This window comes from Brachyistius frenatus, unplaced genomic scaffold (assembly GCF_029030835.1).
Source record: "Brachyistius frenatus isolate BFR_SWC_R1_liver_20210118 unplaced genomic scaffold, ASM2903083v1 Contig_62, whole genome shotgun sequence".
NCBI lineage: Eukaryota > Metazoa > Chordata > Actinopteri > Embiotocidae > Brachyistius > Brachyistius frenatus.
This window is the reverse complement of record NW_027210661.1, coordinates 1,996,144-2,011,128: the sequence shown is the minus strand read 5'-3', so window position 1 is coordinate 2,011,128 and position 14,985 is coordinate 1,996,144. Positions and strand designations below refer to the sequence as shown.

General features: G+C 39.4%; 2 protein-coding genes across 2 annotated transcripts; one reads left to right on the top strand and one right to left on the bottom strand.

Annotated features, from left to right (window-relative positions):
* Positions 1-881: 881 nt before the first annotated feature.
* On the bottom strand, positions 882-4,011 carry LOC138625505 (uncharacterized). Its single transcript, XM_069706461.1, has 4 exons — positions 3,779-4,011; positions 3,176-3,289; positions 1,714-1,756; positions 882-1,452 (listed from the first exon to the last, which is right to left on the bottom strand). Exons 1-4 carry the CDS (start codon positions 3,830-3,832, stop codon positions 1,316-1,318), a joined length of 348 nt encoding a protein of 115 aa, XP_069562562.1. The 5' UTR covers positions 3,833-4,011; the 3' UTR covers positions 882-1,315.
* A 2,149-nt stretch (positions 4,012-6,160) lies between these two features.
* Positions 6,161-14,043, top strand: gvin1l2 (GTPase, very large interferon inducible 1-like 2). The gene is made up of 4 exons (XM_069706445.1): positions 6,161-6,192; positions 7,737-7,875; positions 8,562-13,560; positions 13,717-14,043. Exons 2-4 carry the CDS (start codon positions 7,833-7,835, stop codon positions 13,847-13,849), a joined length of 5,175 nt encoding a protein of 1,724 aa, XP_069562546.1. The 5' UTR covers positions 6,161-6,192; positions 7,737-7,832; the 3' UTR covers positions 13,850-14,043.
* The last annotated feature ends 942 nt before the right edge of the window (positions 14,044-14,985 follow it).

Here is a 14,985-nt window from a genome sequence, read left to right as displayed (position 1 = left end):
TTTTGTTTTGACTGTAATCACAACATGGGTTCGGCTCCTTCATCCCTTTGTAACCTCACTGTTTTTAAGATCCACAGGACACAAAGGTAGCAAGCTACAAGTCCAACAAGACCCTCAGAAAAGAGTCAGCCAATCAGAAAAGAAAGTTATTGATATCAATGTGCCTGAAAGACATGGAAACAAAAGAGACTGTAGAGCTTCAGAGAGTTAAATAGAAAGATCTAATGCTGTATTTTTGGTACTTAAATCCACAAATATCATCTTATGGATATTAAGACTGCAAATAAAACACAGTAACAGCTGTAAATATATACTAAATACAAAAAGTAATTAATTAAAAAGAGGAAAAATGGAAAATACATTTTTAAACTGATATTGTAAACTGAATACTGGGCACCAAAATTAACTTCCCCTCACATCAATGGAGATAGAAATCAATATCAAACTTTGTATAGGATAAACTGCTTCTTTGACATCCATGGCCTTCTATCTCATGTCAAAACAACTCAATTCTGCACACAAAAAGGCTTATCTTTAATGGTTCATCCTCAATTTTACCACCAGGCCTGATTATGCCACTTTTTTTCATAATGTTGCCTTTCATGAAGTCTCTGTCAATTAAATATTATCATTTGGATTATTTTGCAATTTCCTGTTTATGTTAATCATTTTTTGTGTAGGTGATTAATGAATGTCTTGTCAATTTAATTATTTTGGAACACTCAGTGTCTCCATACAGCCACTTCAAAATTACTGTATTGTTATGAAAAAAAAAACCACTACCTAAAAATGTAGTTCATGCATAATGTGATTCAGAAATGTATCAAAACACTAGAGGGCAACATACTGCAATGAAACACCACAGGCTGAAAGATGAGTTTATTTAAATAGGTTGGTCAGAGTTAACCATGTTTGTTTTTAAAGGGTTAATAAGTTGTTGTTTTTTCCACATTAAACCAATGGTCATATATTCATAGTAAATTACAGCACGCTCAAAGTCACTCACAAACTCATAGTCACTCTGTCATCACAGTACATCAAAACTATTCATTCAGATTTACAGAATATCCATAAGTATCATTTACATGTAATTATAGTAGGGTGTTACAAGTAGTTTTTGAAGTGTAGGCTATTGCTGTATGTTACTCTTTATTTTCATTCACTACGTATGTACATTTGTATTTGAGTGTACATATGCATTTGTGTATGTCATCAGAGTTCATCTAGTCTTTGGTAAATCCACAAACATCCAACCTGCTTCCTGTGGTCCGTCAGACCTGTTTTACCCGGTCTACTACCATCCTTCTTGCTCCTTCTATTTGCCATTCTTCTGTTTCTTCTGTTGGAACTTCCTGAAATGGGTCTGGATAGTAGAGGCGGCCTTCTCAACTTCAATAGGGCCGAGTGGTGGAACGGTAATCGTGGTACACACCCCATTACTGGTATTGGAGTCTGAGCACGAGAGGACACAGGGGATAGCCAGAGAGACTGATGCAACAGCCATGGAGACAGTCTGTAACCCTAGCAATGATTGAGTTGAAGAACATAGTTTATGAGCCCTTATTCAGGAAGGCAATTTTTTCCGATTAGAAGGTTTATTCCGTTGGATTTGATAGTTATTCAAATCAAAGTCTAGTGGGAACTTTGCCACGCCAGTCGTCAAAGCAGAAAAATAGCCCGTATTTAAAGTAACTATCTAAGAGGATTACTTACTCTTTCTGTACACCCCTATGCTGTTCCTCCTGAGGCCATCAAACTGAAAATTAAACAGAACAGCAACGTGTTAGAAGAAACATTATAACTGATAGACTTACTGGCGCAGACAGAAAGAAAAAGGAAGCATCAGTTGTGCTGATGTGCACAAGATGCATCAGATACTGGGGCGGTATGAGAATTATCAGCGTTACAATCTTATCTGGAACATTGTTCACATACTCTACCTTTGACAGCACACAATCACATGCAAACAGATAATCACAACTCCTCTCCTAAACTGTACAAAGAGCACTGTCCTGAAAGAACAAATGTACAGTACATGTGTGACGGCACCGGTGTGTCTGTCCTTTCCGATCTACAGTTAGAATAATGACCTCAAACACAAATCCCCTTGATTGGGATTACAGCTCAAGCAGAGCAGCGGGAGGGAAACCAGAGGATGAGGAGTGAGGACTTAGCATGCTTACCGGACAGTTTGGCTGTGTGCCTGCGTTCAGTCCCACACACCATGACCTTGGCAATGAGATCTACTCTCTGCTTCCACCAGAGAAGTTAAGATGAATTTAAACTGTAGCCAACCTACGGACACGGAGTATATAATTTGTCTGCCTTTTTATCCGTTTTGATATCTCTCTGCTAATGTGCTCTTTCTATATGGGTCCAGCTCTCTTTGTCAACTTCATCTTTATAAAGGTCTGGATCAGAAGTACCTTTCAAACCACTGACCTCAAACTAAGAAAAAGGCACACACAAAAAAAAAATCTACCCACAGGTGAACTACAATTTCTTGTGTGTGAGGTATTAGATGTGTGCACTTTGAACCGGACTGAAAAGTGCATTTTTATTCAAAAATCTATAGTGAAAGCCTGACAAATAATAACTGAAGTAGTGGACAAAACTGATCTCTGGATTTATTGAGTCACTGACATGGATTCACTGAGGACCGAAATGTCACTTTTTAACGGAGTCCGACACAAAACTCCACTTTATTTAATATCATATTATTTGTCTAGCACAGCTTGAGTGTAGAGGCACCAAAAGTCATCATGTAAATCACTTTCCTCTGCTTTCATATGCAGTCCTCCTCTGAGACACTGTAGGACAACATAAAACATGTGACCGGCTTATATGCTCACATGCCGAGTAAAGATTGACTGCTGAACTTTCTTCATACTCTGTCTCGCCAGAGATAACAGAGGATTAGAAAAGCTAATTCATGAGTAAGGTTTCCTGCCACGCAAGCAGGGGACATCTGAATTGTTGAAATAAGTTGCTTGTCTAGCACTAAACATCTCGTGAAAATATAAGCCTCAGAGCAGAGGGGATCACTCAAGGGCACGAAGAGAGGATGTGGTTAGAGGGAACAACAGTTAAAATGAAGTTGTGTTGACTGCGTGTGGTCCCGATTATAAGCGTCACCGACTCCACTAAAGGCGCAGATCTTGCTACAACTCCTCACCTCTTCTGCTTTGCTGCTCCTCCGGCTGTGTGACACAGAGTGAATCTGCCAAGGCAAAGGCTGGGACACAATGTAAGGCAGAGGATCCTGTTGCCGAGCAAATCGCACCCCTATCTGAAAAAAAAGAGATGTGTCGGTTAGAGGTGTCAATGTGAGGAAAGAAGTGTGACTCATAAGCGACCTTGTAGCTAAATTCTAAGTGAATGCCTTTTTTTTTTTTTTTTGTGGCGGTAGTTTGTTTTTCTCATTTAAACTGGTACACGTTGTTTTGAAACATGAAAACCCAATAATCAGAGAGGCATGCTACATACAAGCAGTTTACTTTCACATCACATTAATTACATCTGGAAGCTGTCAATATTAACCTGGTGTTCATTTGACACTGACAGCACTGATGCTGAAGCTGTCTACAGAAACTCGATTTGTATTTGATTCTCCCAACCCACTGAGTGACTAGGAGACATAATGTAATGAAAAATGCCAATCACTTCCAAACACACATCATCAACAGCATACTCAATTAAAAATACCAAATAAATGTAAGTTATACTAGCTTCCAAGCTTACTATTCTTATTTCTAAGCAATCTATAAAGTCATCTTACCGTTTCTACAACTCTGACCATCATGTACATGGCTGTTAGCATGGTGATCAACATCGTGGCCACGATCCCTTCTGCGTCTCTATTAATCCTTAATGTTCTCCTCGGTTTTCAGTTGCTTTCCTCAGTCGCGCTGAAGGAAAGATAAGTCCACACATATGCTGCTCCGAGCAATCAAAAATGCAATGCAGCAGGGGTTGCTGAGGTGAAGAACAATTGAACACAGTGTTGAGAGAATGTCCAGTCACAGTCCCTCAGAGGTGAACACACACACTTCATTCTCACAGTCTCGGACACATGCGGGTAAGACAGCTAAAGAGCTTTGCAGGACAGAAATAGAAAAGCAGTAATCTTTCCCTCCACACAACACTTATCCCTTAGGTGTGTTCACACCTTTCCAGCAGTTGAGGCAGATAAGCTTTTACTCAGGCAGGTTAGATTAAAATAGGTGAATAAACCTTAGAGTGATTTAATTTGGTTTTCTGCCCAGTTCAAATGTCTTGCACGTGTTTCGCTGCTGTGAATTCAGGAAGAAGTTCACAAACTGATCAATATTGTGACATAGAGGTAATAGTAATAAATAATCCTAATAAAGGCCCTCTTGAAATGTTACTATGCTGTGACCGTAGAATTTAATAAATGTTTTTAAGCCGTTTTCTCGTGTTTTAGAGATCATCAAGTCTTTAACAAGAACATCACCTGGTGGCCTAAGTGTGACGAATCCCTTTTCAGGTATTATCTCATTTACTTGGTAAATGTTGGTGATCCACTAATCAGTCCCTCCAGGAAATAGTAGTGTCAATAACTAATGCACATTCAACCAATCTCCACAACATTTGTAGAAGCTTGTAAATTTGTACAATTCCTGAGATTTTACCACAATAAATAAATCAATAGAAGCTCTACGGAAGGCATTACAGCACAAACAAAGCCTTCTAAAAAAAACTTGCCTGAACACCAAAAACAACTCTATTTATAGTCAGCAAGGCTCTTCAAAGTCTTCTCTCATCAGCAAAACAAGCCACATGCCAGCTGACCGGGTAAAAAAAAAAAGGCAAAATAGAAAGTGATGACGCTCATGGGAAATGTGGTCTTGAGAATATGGCTATCAATCATCACACTTTCCAGCATCAGTTAAACCATACAATAAGTGTTAAATTACATATGTTTTAATGGACTTATAGTTGTATAAAATTCCCACTTTGTTTTTGCGCATAGTTTGTGTTGAATCTGTATTATTTCAAACGTATATAAAGCACACATTTTTACAGAGGCTTTGGCTTTTATATTCTATTTTGGACTGAGTCTGTGTTTTGTAAAGCTTTGTCACTTTAGAAATCTTTAAAAAAAAAAAAAAAATAAATTTTAAAAAAAATTAAAAAAAAAAAAAATTTAAACTTTAAGCTCACGGTTCTCAAAGTTCGGAAAAAAAAAGAAAAAGAAAAAAAAAGTAAAAGTAAAGGAGAAGTAAAGTATTTCCAACTATATAAACTCATAACCAGCAATTGTACAAAAAAATGAGTTTGTAGGTGTTAGAGCTAAATGTTGTTGTTTTAACCCATAATACAAATAAGGAAATTCTTCTGGAAAAATTGTGTATGTTGTCTGAATTTTGTAGAGTCTGGGTTAGGTTAAAGACTTTATTATGTTACATTGCTTTTATGAATTTACAGTTAATGTTTATTGTCATCAAGGATGTATAGCCTATGACTTCAATGGCTGGCTGCAACCTAACCTTCTTTTGGGATATTGAAATGGGAGTGCAGGATATTGTTATCTTTAAGTAGTCTCATGAATTTCTCTATCTGGAACAACTGTCCACTCCTATCCTGCGAGTCATTTGAACATGTTGTAAAGTAATGCAACACGCATTTAATATATTTTTAATTAAGACTGCCCAAATTTAGGGAAAATACCTCAAACACCAGGCCAGAGGAGTATAACCTCTCATTGTATAAAAGGGAGAATCAGTATGCCAGTTATGTCTTCATCATAATCAGATAGACATATATCTGCGGGATCACCCATGACTAAGGGTTTGTGTGCGTCATTGTCTGCAGCCTCGCCTCTGACCCCTGCAGACCAATGATAATCCTTTGAACATGTCTCTATGGTTACAGTTCACCTGCCTGTGCACTATGAAAGACTAACACTCACTGTTGTTATCAAGATCGAGTGTCAAGTCTGTCATGAAAAGAATTTTGACAAAATCACTCATGAGTGTAATTTGTTCCTCACTGTGTGCTGTGAGTCTGTGCGTCTCCGACTGCTGCACGTTTTGTAGTTATGGGATTAGATAAGAGATGCAGGTATGTGTTTTATCGCTGAGCAGAAAGGTATAAGAGCTCTCAGAGACACTGGTGACTGAGTAGATTGGAGGGACTTCTTTTACAGAATAATAATATCAGAGGAGACAGGTAAGAACATTAAGATTTTCATAAAACGATCACAAAGACATCAAAATATTTGCATGTATAATGACCCTATGTATTTAGGAGATTATATATCAAAAAGAGTACTTATTGTGTTAGGTGAAATATTATACAGAATACTATATTTTGGCTAAATTGCAAATAGCATATTCGGTAAAGCAAAAGCAGAGATTATTATTAGAGTAGACAAGAGTAGATAAATACTCCACATTGCAGTATACCTTCATAATAAGACTACATAGCGGCAGCATTTGTTTACTTAAAGTAATTTCAATTAAGTTTTGTGTTAGAATTTGTTATTCCAAATTTTCACACAAAGATTTATATTTTTACTGCAACTGTATATCAGTTCCAAATATCGGTTTATCGGTCTCCTTGATTACCAATAATCGGTATCGGCCCTGAAAAAAGCCATTATCGGACGATCCCTGGTTAAAATTGACCAAACTTCCCGAGACGCCTCACATGGAAGCTATCGCTAAAGGCTACATTTTACTAATGTTCCATAAATGTCACACATGCTTTCAGTAGACACTGGCTAGCTGGCTGCTGACCGAGAAGCCTCCCGATAGTGCAGTGCAACTCACACAAGTGTATGGCACAATTTGCTTTAAAAGGAGCGATATAAAGCTTTCTAATGGAAGATTTACCAAAGCTGAACGTATTTTGATCTACTTGGGCGAGCCGCCCGAGAACAGACTGCATATGGTGTATGCTGTGGCTCAGTGAAGCTGATGAGATCCTGAGGAAACGGAGCAAAAGTTAATGTATTTTAAAATGAAAACGTGTTGGAGTGGATGTAGCCTAGGTATCAAAATTTGGCATCAAATAGCAGAGCACTTTTCAATTCTAGATCACATTGAAGCAATTTGGTCAGTGCCATAAAAGTATCAAAGTTCAGTATTCCACCCTACTTGGTATTAATAATCACTGTTGCACATTTTACCACACGGTCACCATTTTTACTTTTTATTCTCATGTGCACTTTACTACCCCTGTCCTTTTGCTCAAGTAAACTGATATATTTTGTGGTAAGCTGTACTATTTTACATTCTTTACTTCTTCCTGACTTTCACCAACCTTATGTGAATTGCATGTAGTAATATTCTAGCTTTTAAGCAGGATGTGCTCAACCAGATAGTAGCTCAACTCAAAACTAAACAAAATATATCGAGCTGTGAGCTTTTTAAGCTGTAAACTGATCAAACTAAAAAGGTAGTCACCTCAGTGTTAAACTATCTATGGTGTGATTTATCTTTCTGACAGCGAGCATTCCATGTTCAGGTTGTCATGGCTCGTGTTGCATTGTTGTGGAAAGCAAAATGAAACAGGGAGGACAGTCTCGCTTCAGTGAAGCAGGGAGATAAAAGGTTGGTACTTTCCACAATGAGCTGTCCTTTGAGACAGCACATATTCTCATTTATTGTAAGCAGGTTTTCACATTTGCAGTTCCATGTGGTGTTAGGCCAAAAAAGCTTTTGACTATCTATGCCAGTAATGTTATTAATGTTATGTATGTTTAATCACAGGGTGACAGTCAACACTGCAGACTTTCGGTGATGTGGCTGACCAGGAAAGAGAAACTCATTTAAAACGGAGGGTGGAGACACTCAGCAGAATTGATCATGTCAGTTAAGCTTTCCAAGAGGCTGAGCAGCAAGAAGAAAAGTATGTGCCTGTCTTTGCTTTGTTGTTTGCAAGCCAAGCCAACTCTAAGAATATAGCCCAACAAATGTGTCTGTTTTTCTCCTAGTTCTCAGCAATTTAAGTACATGCTGCAAGCTAATACCAGTAATTGTGCACATTACAAACATGATGAGAAAAGAAATTGGAAATGTGTCATTTCTTATCTTGGGAGGTGTTTACACCATTACCGAAGGCCGAGGTTAATTTGGGCTGACCACTAGAGAGTCTTCCTGTGAATTTTCTGGCTTTGTCCAGAAAAATGATATAAAACTCACAGGGCTTGAATAAAAGCACGGCATTACTGATTGTTTTAATGTGTTTACTCATTCATGATAATTGGGCTGGTGGCAGCCAGTGCAATGTATTTATGTTAATGAAATGCAAATTAAGAATGTATGACAGTTTAAATTATTCATATTGTATTTTTAACTGTATAAATATTTAATTCCATTGAAAAATAATTTGTTTGTAGTTACACTACATTGGCTTTTATTCAGTATAACTTGATTTTTTTTTTTTTTTTTTTTTTACCACTTCAAGCCAAATTAAAAACATTGTTTGGCTTTTGCCTGACCTCATAATTTTGCTTAAATGGATAAAACTGTACAGTGAGATTAAAAATGTAGCCAATACACAGTGTAAATCATTGCTCTGTTTTCTCAAACCAGAACCTCCAAAGGACAATGCCCAGGCAGAGATTCTACATAAGCTCGGCTTGGAGGCCTGCTGGACGACCCCACTGGAACCAGCATCTATGTTAGACATCAGTACTTGGACTCTGGAGAACCGAGCTCCTCTCGAGCCCAAGGATCTACCAAACACTTTCCTACGACGCCTTTGGCTGCTCAGCCGAGATGCCCGGAGTACTTGTTGCCAGCCTCTACATGACGTTCTTAACAATGACAAGAAATCACCCGCAGAGATGCTCAATGGCTTTGAAGGAAAAAGCCAGTGTGCCATCAACCCCCTTGATCTAGTTACAGCTGTCTTTATGTCTGCTAGCCCTTTCCTTCAGCAGGAGATGGCTGCGCGCATGGTGCAATGCCAATTTGCTTTGCCTTTCATCCTTCCAAACATAGATCCAGAAGAACCCAGTCGCTTCCTTCTTTGGCCTTTAAGAGGTGTAGTAAGCCAATTGAGGTCTCACTCTCTGGATAACAACAGAAGTGTCCAAGAGGGGGATTTGGCCAGTACATGCATGCCAATGGTTTCATTTGTGAAGCTTGGTCATTGTAGTGTCTCCAAGTCACAGGTACTAAACCATGTCCTAGGTGGACTCAAGTCTTGCAGTGAAACATTTCTCCACAGGGGGATGGATGGAGGACATTTGCCCCGAAGACTCTCCAATGGTCTGGTAGAGATTGGATGGTATCTACCCACTGGAGATATCACTAAAGATATTTTCCCGGTCCCTATGGTCATCTCTAATCTACGGGGTGATGCCAGTAGACATGAGAAATGCCTCAGCCTGCTATGTCAAGCATCTTCAGCTGTGGTTGTTTTCTGTGGGGACCTTAGGGAGAAAGAAAAACAAATTCTTGCTTCCTGCAAAAACACGGCAAGCAAACTCATATTGATTGACCTTTCAGACACTGAGAGAAATGAGAACAGAGTTGTGGGGTTTGTTGGTCAGAACCTTGAAGAGAACATGGGGCTTCCCGAAGGCTCTGTCTTTCCAGGGATAGCTTTGAGTGAGGAAGAACTCGCTAAAAAGCTGTGTGACACCCTGCAAAATCTGTTACCAGATAGACTGAAACTTGTTACACTTGAGGAAGCAGAAAAATTAGCAGTGGAGAGAGGCCTTATTGTGGATGAAGGCTCAGTCTGTAAAAAGGCAATGGCCACAGTGGAGGAAGTGTTGAATGGTATGGATGAGGGACTTGCTGAATTTAAGCTCAAACAGCTTCCTTTGCAGGGGCCTTTGTGGAGCAAACTGGCAGAGCTAGAAAAAGAGCAGAGTAAACAGAGAAACGAAAGGAAAGAACTCGATCCCCAACTTCAAAAAGAAAAGAAAGACCTCTTGGTCAAGTTGAGCAGCTACAAAATGACCTCAGCTATGAAGACTTTCACTGATGCTCTTTTCACAACAGATAAAGTCGAGAGGTCTTATTTTCTTTGTTGGCTCAAACTGAGGCTTCAGCTGATGCAAACTGAAAAACAGCACATTCCACAAGATCTGTTAACAAATCTGCAAACAGATGGGAAACCTCAAGAGATTGAGCCCGAACATGGAGCCGATGGCAACCTCGGCGACAGTGATAGTTTTTGCTCAGATTCAACATTTGAAGAAGAAACTGAAGTGCAGCACGTAAATACTGAACTGGAAGATTCTGAAAAACAATTTGAAATAGGCCAAGAGTTGCAGTGTATTTTGGAGTCAACAGAAAACACAACAGAACCACTGTCTCAACAGACAGAACATCTTGAGTCTATACATGACTCAGTCATCGTGGAGGAGTTGGCATCAAATGAAGAAAGGATTCAAGGGGAAGAAATTATTGAAAACTCAGTTTGTTTTGATGAACAAATTTCACATCCAGTTTCTAAAGACCAAAGCCGTCATTTAGAGTCTGGAGAAAATGGCCCTTTGAATTTGCAAGAGCAACAACTAGATGAACCAGAGCTGACACTTGCTATGCCAGATTCAGTTTATTCTGCCACACCAAAAATGTGCCAAGATGTTTCCTTTGAAAATCAGCCTTGTGAACCTGATCCATCCACATTGGGGCTTGAGCACTTTTTGCGCGAGATGGGCCTTATTTTTGAGCTAACACACATAAGCCCTAGCAGTGGAAGCCACAATGTGTTGCGTCTTCCTAGCTTAGCCACAGACCTTCTTCTCTATGGGGTTCCACTTGAACTAATGGATGGAGATGCCTCAAATATCCCAATCTGCTGGCTGGGCTGTGTCTTTGCAGAGCTCCAACGCCGCCTACCTCAAGAACAGTGCAGGACCCGTGTGCTGACTAACCTCGGTATCAATCAAGCCAGGAATGCAGAGGTCCTTTCTGCATTGTTTGGAGTGAAATTCCCTGAAGGGAGGAAAAGATCCACAAGAGGAGTGTACATGGCAGCCCTCTGTCTCCCAGAGAATCTTAGAAAGGATATGGAGTGTGATTTTCTGTTGTTAATTGATGTAGAAGGTCTCTGCTCAATACCACTAGACAACAAAAGAAGTGCACTGATCCACGATAATGAAATTGCCATTGTTGCAACAGGACTGAGTGATGTTTTAATGCAGAATATTTCTTCACATGCTGGATATGAGTTTGAAACAAACTTTACAGTCAGAGTCAATGCTCTCCTGTGCATCAGAGAACATGGCTCCATGCCCATTTGCCAACTCGTGGCCCATGATGAAGGAATAAACAGCATATTACAAGTCTCACAATTAAGACGTGTTTCGGAGATGCTTCAGACTGAAACTGTGACCAGAGGAACTAGCAATGTTCACAGCCATTCTGTAAAGACCACAACCTGCACCACCTATGTCAAAGGGCCTTGGTCCAGTATGCCCCTCTCTGAACCAGTTGATGCACAGTATAGCGAGGCTGTATTAAAGCTTAAGAAAAACTTGTTTGAGGCCTTGAAAAAGTGTGCAGGCAAGTCTGAAGCCTCGGGTTTGCCTGAATTAATGGAACGCTTGTGCACTGTTTGGGAGGCAGTGAAAGCAGAATCATTCTCCATTGGGCTGCAAAATACCGATATAGCATTAGCATTTTCTTTATTGTGCGCAGAGTTTTCCCAGTGGGAGGATCATTTCCTTGAAAACATGGAAAGCTGGCTCTTGGGGGCAACAAAGAAAATCTTTGCCACAAAGGCAAAAGCTTTGGACACTGCAGTCCAAAATGACCTTCTGAGGGAATTGAAGAATGAAGCCAGAGAGGAAGTCAAAAAAGAGGTGAACAAAGTCAATTCAAAAGCAGAGGGCCATCTGATGAAAGACGACCTTCTCAAAATGAAAGCTGAAACATTCAGGCCAATCTTAGTGAGCAATATGGAAAACCTCCAGGGCCGAGTAACTGAAGAGATGATACAAAAGTTGGATAAAGTCAATGAGAGTCATTGCTCTTCCACACAGCTGGACAAATTTGAGACTTTGTTGGAGAAAGAACAAGAGTTCAAGCTACAAGCGCTAGTTGAGACAAGCAAGTCGACCAAAATCCTCCTTCAAGATACAGAACTAGAAGAGGAGTTTGAGGGTGTGTGGAGTAAGACATTGTCCAACTTTGATTTCAGGCCTTCAGAAACAGATGATATTACTGCCAGAGTGACAGATATTCTGAGACAGAATTTAATCAGATGTGGCTTCCTGAAACACATGAAAAAGCTTGAAATCATTGGCCAAAACCAGACCTCTACCTTCCAAGTTTATGATGAGCACTTTGGATACCGCAGCAGATTAAAACACATGTTTGAAGACAACAACAGGCAACAGAGATTAGATGCTCAACAGGCAGCATTCAATATAATAGAAGAATACCATCAGTTCGTAGCATATAAATGTAGCTTACCAGCCGATTTCTCTGACAGCTACATTACAGAACTGTTAGACAATGTTGAAAAAGCATTGAAAGGAAAATCTATGGAAATCAGATCAGCTTTTGAAGTGGATCTGAAAGTTTATCTCTGTAATGCTGCATGCCAAGACTTCCAAAAACTACATGACCGCTATGCCAAGGACAGAGAGCTTTTGACATCTATCACTACAACCAAGAGTGTGTACTTGGCAGAGTTTATCTACCACTTTAGGAAAAGAGACCAGTGCCAGAGGATGGCCACAGCATTTACCTCCATGGTCATCAAACCCACAGTGTTGGACTACATCAATAATCCATTGGGGATGCATATTCTTAAAGAGATTCAAGGTAAAGCCCAGCATTATCCTTCCCCACGAACCTTCCACCAAAGCTTGCTGGAAGAGCTGATTAAAGAAGATCGCTTCGAAAGCTTCCTGGAATATTTGCTTTCCTATGACAACTTCAGACTGAGGAAGATCCAGGAGACAGTGGTGGCTCACCTCTCTGAATCAACCTACTTAGGCAAATGGAGGCAACAGAGACTTGGGGAAATTGTAGGAAAGTTTGCAGCAGCAATGAGCCAAACAGCAGAAGGTACCGATGGAGTGCTAAGTGATACAAAGCCACTGCTGGAGAGTGTGTGTCTTACTCTGGAGGCAGATGGGGATGTTGATATCAGCAGGTCATCTCTGATTGGACCTCTTTTCAGCATCACCACAGAATGGGACTGTTTTGTCAAATGTTTAATGGAGTTACTAGCCTCAATGCGACTGGATCTTGCCCAGGAGTTCTCCCAAAATGTAGATGTCACCCAGCTTCTTAACTGCCTTCCAATTCAGCCTCAAGACTTTCTCTTCAACAGGGTGAGAGGCTGTGACAAGCAATGCCCCCTCTGCAAAGCCCCCTGTGACGTGGAGGAGATGGGGCATAAGGTTCACATCGCCTTGCTCCATCGGCCCAAAGGCGTACTGTCTAATGACTCTGAGTCGTGTATCAGTTGCCCTGAAAGCATGACGCCGGACAACCCTGGACAAAACACAGACATACAGGATATATCTATGACATGCAGAGACCTCCATTCTCTTTATGCAAACTGGAACCTTTCCCCTGACGACCCAAATAGCCAAAAGGCCAGGGATTACTGGAGGTACAGTATTTTTTTTAAGACTTGAATATGATCATGCTAAAATATAAAATGTTTGTTTGGTGTAATCGGTAGGTTGCATACCAGAAGATACAGTATACACATATGGCTTCGTTGACAAACAGCCAGAAATTAACAAAAGATTATTTTCATTTACAGGTATGTGATAGCAAGGTTCAATGAGAGGTTCGCAAATGAATTCAAACAGGAGCCTGCAAAGATTCCTAAGGAGTGGAGGAAGATCACTCAGGAGGAGGCCTTACACAGTCTGACGGAAGTCTTTCTCAACTGACACTATTGCTAAAACGATGCGTTCAATTCAGCTTTTTTCATACTTAAAAAAGTATGATCAAATGGTCAGACATGTAAATTGTCTACATTTGATGTTGTGAGTCATGGAGCAGGATAAGGACTGCTCTCTGCTAGATGCTGTCGTCGTTGTTGTTATATCTGTGACAATATTTATCAGATTCAGATCACAATGGACCAAAAGTTAACCAACAGATTTTTTTTGAAGTTATTTTCTTAATTTTTTTTTTACAATTATATGAGCAGTTATCAACACTATAATGTTCTTTCTGTAAATTATGCTATTAATGTTGTAAATGTTAATGCCTTACTGTATAACTTCCCTCCCTTGTTTCCACTGCAAAACAATAGGAAAAAGTATTACTATGGGTTGAAAACCAACGAATATCAAAAATGGGATATCAAAACAAAGATTGCTTACTTTATAGACCTTTGTCTTTCAAAACTGAACAAGAGTGTTTTGGAATTAAAGAGTGTTTTGGAAGAAGTAAAATAGAATATCCCAGAAACGACATCCATCATATATCTTGTATTTTTTTTTCTTTTTCTTACATTATATCCAGTAAATGATTTTTATTTTGCATGCAGAATACACCTTATACATTATGACATTACACTTTAACCTGAGGATGTTTAAAAAGATAAATAAGTGACATAAATTATGATAATGTAAGTGAAAGTATTGAAATGCCAAATAAAAGAAAAGTAAAAATTTAAATAATAAAATCAAAAGCATTTATTCTCTCTATTTCATCGTCTAATTTGAACACCGGCCAACATTTGCTATATTTTCCTTTAAAATAAAGGGAGGCCTCCAAAAGTGTACACCGTAGGATGATGTGCAAGCCACAAATTTATAGACAGTTTCTGAAACAATAACACCATCAGACTTTCTTCACGTATATCATCATCTGAGAGTAAAGGCAGCATGCAAAATTTTACAAACATGATATTTCTCTATATCTTGCCATCATAAAGATTATACACTGCCACTCTTCCTCAGTGGTTATAGACACAAACCTCTCATCTGAGTAATGAACAGCTTTCTTCTCTGGAACAATGCACTGACGTTTGAGAAGGAGAAGAATAATGAATAAATTAGAGAAAAAGGTCAAAAGA